The sequence below is a fragment of the Limulus polyphemus genome, unplaced genomic scaffold (genome assembly GCF_000517525.1).
Source record: "Limulus polyphemus unplaced genomic scaffold, Limulus_polyphemus-2.1.2 Scaffold368, whole genome shotgun sequence".
NCBI lineage: Eukaryota > Metazoa > Arthropoda > Merostomata > Xiphosura > Limulidae > Limulus > Limulus polyphemus.
The window spans coordinates 344,136-352,947 of NW_013665978.1; the positions used below are offsets into that span (position 1 = coordinate 344,136).

At 36.5% G+C, this 8,812-nt stretch overlaps 1 protein-coding gene across 1 annotated transcript in view; it reads left to right on the top strand.

Moving 5' to 3' along the window:
* LOC106457742 (ankyrin repeat domain-containing protein SOWAHB-like) overlaps positions 1-8,812 on the top strand; it is a 111,216-nt gene that overhangs the window by 77,183 nt on the left and 25,221 nt on the right. The window contains exon 11 of the mRNA XM_022383769.1: positions 968-1,040. Within this exon, the coding sequence (XP_022239477.1) occupies positions 968-1,040 (73 nt within the window). The remainder of the gene's footprint in view (positions 1-967; positions 1,041-8,812) is intronic.

The following is an 8,812-nucleotide window of genomic DNA, read 5'->3' on the forward strand; positions in this document are numbered from 1 at the left end:
AACCGACGTCATCAGTATTTATATCCTAGACACAGTGTCAGAATGTCACGTGACTGATAGTGCAAGGAACGGGATTTATCAAAAAAGTTCCAACATTCGAGCTACCCTCGAGAGCCCACTCTATCACACATGCATACCAAAGCCTTGTAATGCCACATTGGTAACCTCATAGGAGCAACAGCCAAATCCAGGACCGCCACTTGGTAGAAGGCGGGGGGTATCTACCCCCCCTCGTTTTTCTCAACACTTTTTGGGAACAATACGAGTCCACATAAACAGAAAGTTTGCGAGCATGATCCACGCTTGTCCTGTAATTTTGTCACACTAAATGCTCCTATATTAAATCGGTTTTAATTGTTTATCTGTAAAAAAAAGACAAAACATACACACACCCTCCTCCTTACTGAAATGGCGCCCCGGGTCCAATTGGTTGACAGAAAGTTAACATGATATCTAGTTTATAAGACTAGAAAATCTCCAATTATAATGACATTTCGCTTTATGTTGAAGTGAGACTGCCTGGGGGGTACCTTTGTGGAATTGAATTCCTTATAAAAAATAATAGTGCAGTTTTGAATATCGGGCGACTTTCATTTTATTAATGAAAGAGATGCACCATTAGCTGAAATTCGTTTCATTAATTGATAAATCTGTCTCCTCTCTACTCTTACTTACATAGACTCCTCTTTGTATATTCCTATTTAGTTATCATTTAGTAGCGTGGTAAAATAACATTACTATTGTAGGTTGCAGTTTCACTTTTCTTTTGCCGATTAGAAATATATTTTGATTTTCAATGTCTTGATAGAATGTTCTAGAAACTTTTTCCGTTCTGAATTGACGTGTGAAAACAAGAATTACATCATGTTATTACATTTAAACAATCTTCAAGTAATGATTTAGGAACACCTATGAATTTGTTTTGGGGTATTACAAACATTCCATATGGTTTGTTTTTTTATTTCAGGGTTACACAGCACTTCACATTGCAGCGATGGCTGGACACGAAGGTATCATGGAGCTACTGACCAGCACGTATGGTAAATTTACTTATTTCCTAATCTGCCCTCTAAGACGGACGCTTATCTTTCCATTATATAATTTAATATCCTCAATAACTTACATTATTTACTTACTAGTGGGTGTCTACGTTTTTCAGTGTTTATTTTCCTCGTACTTTTTGTCTTTCTCTTTATACAAGAATTATTTGTTCATGTGTTCATTTCTGTCTAATATTGATGCACTTTATTCTATATGTATACAACAATCCAAGATCTTTTGTTTTTTTCTGTGTGGTTAATTTCCTTTGCTTAAAATTCCTGTATTAGAATACTCTTCTAGTTACTATTAAATACAAATCCCTGTATTAAAATACTCTCCTGCGTTACTGATTATTAAACACAAGTCCCTTAGAGAGAGAGAGCTGTGACACACTAGTAATGAATTGAGTTCATTCTTGAAATGCACACCTAAAGGTGGAGTTTTTGTTCATGTAACTGGCTTAGGATGACATTCGTAGGGTGCTTGACAAGGTGAGTGTAAAGATGTCATTGGTTTACTGTGGTCATATTGAATATGTAATGACTTATCAAGCCTTTTTCTAAGCTGCAGTCGTGTCTCAAAGCCGTTGGTTCTCGGTGGTCATGTTGAATACCTAATGAGTCGTCCAGCCTTTTTCTAAGCTACAGTCAGTGTGAAGACCATTGGGTCACTGCAGTCATGTTAACTACCCAATGAGTCATCCAGCCTTTTTCTTAACTACAGTGTAGTCTTTTTCTAAACTATAGTCAAGTGTGAAGGCCATAGGTTCACTGTAACCATGTTAAGTACATAATGAGTGATCCAGCCTTTTTCTGAACTACAGTCAAGTGTTAGGCCATCAGGTCATCATAGTCATGTTAAATACCTAATGTATTATCCAGCTTTTTTCTAAGCTACAGTCAAGTGTGAAGGCCATTGGGTAACTATGGTCATGTTAAGTAACTAATGAATTATCCAGTCTTTTTCTAAGCTACAGTCAAGTGTTAGGCCATTGGGTCTTTATGATCATGTTAAATACCTAATGAGTCATACAGCTTTTTTCTAAACTACAGTCAAGTGTGAAGGCCATAGGTTCACAGTAACTATGGTAAATACATAATGAGTTTACACTTGACTGTAGCTTAAAAAAAGGCTTGATAAATCATTAGGTATATAACATGTCTGCATGGACCCAATGGCCTTCACAATGATTGTAGTTTAGAAAAAGGCTGGATAACACATTATATTTTTAAAATGATATAGTGACCCAATGGCCTTCACACTTGGCTGAAGCTTAGAAAAAAGCTTGATAATACATTAGGTATTTAACATGACTATAATGACCCAATGGCCTAACACTTGACTGTAGTTCAGAAATAGGTTGGATGGGTCAGTGGGTCAATACAATCATGTTAAATACCTAATGAGTTATTCAGCCTTTTTCTAAGCTATAGTCAAGTGTTAGACCATTGGGTCATTATGTCATGTTAAATAGCTAATGAGTCATCTAGCCTTTTTTCTAAGCTACAGTCAAGTGTTAGCCTTTGGGTCATTAAAGTCATGTTAAATACCTAATGAGTCATCTAGCTTTTTTATAAATTACAGTCAAGTGTGGACTCCATTGGATCACTGTAACCATATTAAATACCTAATGAGTTATCCAGCCTTTTTCTAAGCTACAGTCAAGTGTTAGTCCATTGGGTCAATACAATCATGTTAAATACCTTACCAGTCAAACAGCTATATTCTAAGTTACAGTCAAGTGTGAAAGCCATTGGGTCATGTTAAATACCTAATGAGTCATCCGATTACTGTGAAGGCCTTGCAGTATTTTTATATCATGGCGACAAGTAAGCACATATTCTACAGGTCTGTAGAATAGCAAGTTGTACTAACTAGGAAGGTCAAAAGCAAGGTCAAGATATAGCTTACAGCAACTCTTCAAGCTTCACACTTGCCCACCCAGTTTATACCCACAGGGGAGAATACCTTATTCTATGTAAATTACCGACTTCAGAATATTTTTAATGGAAAATTAAATCTGGACTTAAATTTTTGAACATCAACACTTGTATACTTAAGGGTAGAATTCCCTATCGACTTTTTAAACACATTTTTAAAACTGTTTATGCACCCAACTGCTTATGGGTCCGTTAGTTGGGTCGTTAACAGGGCCTCTAATAACATACGAGTTACATACAAACAGGGTTGAAATTCTGCCGGTACTTACCGGTACTGAATACCGGAACTTACTTTTTAAGGCGGAACTAGTACCGGGACTTATTTGAGCTGCTTTTTCAGATGCGCGTGCGTTCCATTGTTCCATCAGAATGCATTTATTCATTGACACTCAACTTGGCGTTTTTTATGTTTACACGTTGATTTTTTTGTCTTTATCAAAAACATCTCCACTTCACCCAGCTGAGTATCTCTATTTTTATATTTTTTTTTAGAATTTCACCCCTCACACAAAACATCTAGTGCCAATAATACTGCATGTAAACCCACTAATTACTGTTGAAATTTGGTACGTAGTTTACGCAATAAATTAGTTTCTTCATTTAATTTTTGGTCAGTCCTTTTACTGTGAGTGTTCTACGAAGTAAAACTTAGATTAAATGAGGCAACGTGTGGATCACGTCACAATTAAAAACAAGTCGGCAGTTTGAGCGTTTACCTAATCTTTCACTGCTGTTATAATGAGTCTTTAATTTTTTTTCTATCTATTGTGCATGCGTTAGTCTTTCCATAATAAAGAACCTGGTATTATTTGTAGATTTAGCAATATCCCGGTTGTGCAGTGTTTATTGCACTTGTGGTTCGGTTTATTTTGAATTTCGCGCAAAGCGCTATCTGTACTAGCCGTCCCTAATTTAGCATCTTTCGTGAAATATTTCAGGTATGTTTAAACAGGTAGCTTTGACTACGTCTCTCTGAGGCTTATGGTTTATAATTAATATAACTTACAACCACGTGGTTACCAACGGTCACAACAATGTGGAGTACTCATGTACCGAAATTTATCCGGTAGAAAGAAAACTTCATTACAATGGTTTGGTTTGAATTTTGCGCAAAGCTACACGAGGGCTATCTGTGCTAGCCGTTTCTAATTTAGAAGTGACAGATTAGAGGGAAGGCAGCTAGACATCACCACCCACCGCCAACTCTTTGGCTTCTCTTTTTACCAACAAACAGTGGGATTGACCGTTACATTATAACGCTTCCGACGAGGATTCGAACCCACGACCCGCAGATTGCGAGTCGAGCGTCCTAACCACCTGTCTATGCCAGGCCTTGTGTGGGATTGACCGTTACGTTATAACGCCTCCGACGGGGATTCGAACCCATGACCCGCAGATTGCGAGTCGAGCGTCCTAACCACCTGTCCATGCCAGGCCTTGTGTTTCAGGCACAAGTGTTAATTTTTGATTAATTATTTCCTGAACTCTGTAAATTTTAACATAAGCGTGTTTCTTTTGTAACCTGTTTTATTTTAGTTTTTAATGTGGATGACAATTTTCTATCAGTTTCATGCAAGATCTTTATTAATTGTTTTTTGTTGCGAGCTACATTTGTTTATACTCACAATTGCATCGATGTCTTATAATATAAATTATGTTAGCTGAACCCACTTTTGTATTATAATAATTAATTCTTGATCTGACCACGCCCATCTGCTGACATTATCTCCATCCAAACTATCACATCAATTTCTGTAGTACAACAGTATTAAGGGAAGTCACGATTATTCAATAAATATCTTAGCCACGCCCACAGTTCTTACTGCAACAGGTTACACAATAATTAAAAAGTATATGTTTATTTTGGTAATAAGTCTGTTTGTGTTACGACACTGTTTCCGTTTCCACGTAAATATTGTGTTATAGTCGTATTTTGGTTGACTTTAACCCTTATTGTATTAAAGCTCTATGCGAACAAGCCATCCACTTATGTGTTAGCCTAAGCCTCCTTATATGTTAGGGCTTTTACAGAGTAGGTCATGCCATCTTGTTTATTATACCTGTATTTTGTTTTGTTATGTCCCCTTTCTCGTTATAGCCCTGTTTATTTAGTCTTTGTTCATCTGGATGTCATAACTATGTGTATGAAAAATGCAACCCTTTGTATATCAGGCTGACATCTCCTATGTTACAGCTGTTGGAAATTAGCTGTGTATTATATACCTGTATTTTGACTTGCTGCTCATCTTATAACTGTATTTAGTTAGGCTTGCCCTTTTGCGTATTATACCTATGTGTGAACAGAGCAACCTTTTGTGTATTAGGCCACACTTTCAATATTATAGGTGTAAGTAGGCAATACCTTTTTTGTGTATTTTAACTGTATATATATATACATGTATGTCACCCATCTTTTCGCTGTAGCCTTGTACCCTCTGTTGTTCGTTGTAGCTATTAATTAATAATTACACCTGATCAAATCAATCTGTATACTTAGAGCAAAACTAAAAATCAACCTGGCAATCAGTATAGCTAATTAAATATACTTTTCTTAATTATAATACATTGTTTCATCAGTTGGATACCCTCGCTGTTAACAATTTTTCGGCCGTGATCCAAACAATATCTCACGAGGTTCCGCTAGCTTAGGAGATCTAGGTTAGTCCTAAATACATATATTAAGCTAGAAACGCAAACCATTCTTCATAATAATAACATATTAGTAAACAATGAATAAGAATAATTACCGAAATCCTAAAGAGAATAACCGATACTGTTTAACGAAAGTAACAATGAATAAATAACAGGAAACACAGACACACACTAGTTGTAGGCTTAAACTACTGTCGTAGAAGAAGTTTTGTTTATGCCTTGCACCCTTTTTTTGTTCCTTATATCAATGTTTTGTTGTTCGTGATATCTACGTTTTGTTAGGCCTTATACCTTTTTTGTTCGTTATGTCTGTGTTTAGTTAGGCCTACCGCCCTTTTTTGTTTGTTATATCTATGTTTTGGTAGAGCTTGGCACCCTTTTTTGTTCGTTAAATCTGTTTTGTTAGGCCTTGGCTCCCTCTGTTTTTGTGATTTTATGTGATTAAGCCACACACATTTGTTTGAGCCCACGTCTATTTGTTTTGTACAGTTGTTGGTGGGTACATTATGCACATTTGTTTATCATATCTGTATTTTGGTTGGTCATACATTCCTGTCTATTATAGTTGTTTATAAGCTAATTTCCCCTATGTTTTCGTTATTAGATAAGTATTTATGTAGGCAACGTACGTGTCTCTATTATTTTAATCAATAAACTGAGGACTTTTGAAAAAATGAGAGACATATATATGTTCACCAGTATATATGTTTAACAGCAGTTTAGGTTTAAAACAAAGGTAAGCTTGTATAGCGTGGCTGTGAAGAGTATTATAGCTAGTTAAATAGCTAGAACGTTTTATGTTTTGTAGAAAAAGGCAGTGAAAATATGAAGGTAAGGTATGTTCCTTGTAAAACAGTTTATAGGTTCGATCTCTGAAAGAGTTCCTCCATCTGTTTACGTTAGGGTGAAATCCTGTTAAACATAAAAACATGGAGAAGTAACGACACTAAAAATGAAAGGGAGTGAGACAAATACTTAAGCTACAAACGGCCATTACGACACTTTTTAGCACACATGTAGACAGTTTGTGACTGGATATCCTGCATTTTTTCAACCTGTCTGTTTGTTGTGACAAGATGTCAGTCGAAGGATCGATCACTCACAGTATATCAGTTAATTTGACAAAGTTCGGCTTTCCCTCTTCAACAATAAACAAACCCGCATTTTTGACAATGAGTTAGGACAGCTTGATTTAAGTAGTAGGGGTGGAAGTGATAGTACGTGTATGTGTCTGATAATAGTCGTGCAAGGTTTTTCATCTATCACAAAAGTGTTAAGAGTGATATTGATTAAGAATAAATTTGGGCTTTTGTTTTTGGTGGTCTTTTCATCTGTTGTTATAACAACAATCTGAAAAAACACCATCTAATAACACCTGCACAAATTAACGTAGAAGCCTCCAGAAAGAAAAGATAAAACCATAGTTTATGAGAAAGGACCTTAACAAGCAGGCCAAAAATTTGTTGCTCCTGTTACACACTTTGAGTGCAAAACTCTATTAAAAAAAACAACTTCCGAAGTTTTTTTTTTGTTTTTTTTTTTACAGATTTTGGAATATCGAAGTTAATTACAGTTCCCACTGTTTACTTTGATCACTCTCTTTGTACCGTAGAATTATACACGGATTTTTCTCAGCGTTTCCGAAGCCTTCGTTGGGAAACAATATACTGAACGATAAAAATTCGTTAAACTTTTTGTATTGTTGTTAACTTAGCCTTGAACAATTCTTTCAAGTTGCAATTGGTAACGTTTTTCTATAAACCTGTGGGTTCGCTTCTCGTGCAGTATTGCTAAAAGAGGGTCGCGGGATAACTTCGAACAGGCTTGAAATAAATTTGTCGTCAGAAACATTTTTTTTAGGTGGCTGATAAAGGAGATTAGGAAATGGATAGATTATTGACCTATTTATTTTCTCATGTTTGTATTGCTAGAAGGGAAAAAGAGCGAGTAACACAAACAAGGGTTTTTCTTTACAGATAAATAACCCTCTTTTGTGTTTTTTGTTAGAAGTAGGGTGAAAGATTTGATTTTGAATTTCGCGCAAAGCTACACGAGGGCTATCTGCGCTAGCCGTCCCTAATTTAGCAGTGTAAGACTAGAGAGAAAGCAGCTAGTCATCACCACCCACCGCCAACTCTTGGGCTGCTCCATTATCAAAGAATAGTGGGATTGACCGTCACATTATAACGTTCCCACGACTGAAAGGGCGAGCATGTTTGGTGGGACGGGGATTCGAACTTGCGACCCTCAGATTCTGAGCCAAGCGCCCTAACCACCTGGAAATGTCACTCAAATTGGAGAGGAAAGGGGCACGATGAAAAATGGTTATATTTACAGAAGGGCTCAGGAAAAGCTGGGGACCACTGCCATAGATAAAGATATTTATCTTCCTGACCTGATGGAGAGACTGGATTTGGTTTAGTTGAAACATCTTTCAGACATCTCATTAAGCTGTTGTAGTAGATAAATACCGTTAATGCGGGTCATTTCTGGAATCCATAAGGTGTTTAAAAGTAAGCCGTGAATCAGTAGCAGTCCACCACAGCAAGGTTCATCTAAGATTGAAGAAATAAGTTAGTTGATGAAAGAGGTTATAAGAATAAATTCTTAATGCCACTTTCAGGCTTTTGTTGTATTTTTTTGCAATACTAGACTTAATTTTTCTGTGATCATTAAAATTCAGTTGAGATTCAAAAGCGCAATTGTTTGTACTTTATTAGATGGCTGCTGTTAGCTTTAGGTTAACGTACGGCTTGGGCCCAGCAGCCCTAATGGTAATGATCCGGGCTGCGGATTGGAAGTTTCACGCCACAATGCTGCTGAACATGTCCCGCACTTTCAATTTGAGTACGTTATAAGAGTGACAGTCAGTCCCGTTATTTAGATCAAAGTTGAACAAAGCCCATGTGGCGGCGAATTTCCGCTGATTGATATGAGCTACAAACATAATGTTAGGTGGTGTCGCATCAGAAAATGTTTATCAGGTTAATTGCTGCCATTTGAGCAGGAATTAAACATTCGCTTTGCTCGTTTTATAAGTGCATTATTGAATATAATAGGGAAATAATTGAATTCTTTAGGGAAAGAAAGTATAGATAAAGTATGATGACTTTTAAATCAATCTTAACACCCTACGTGGAGAAATGCTTTGTTTTCATTGTTTACTGTGCTTTATAAAA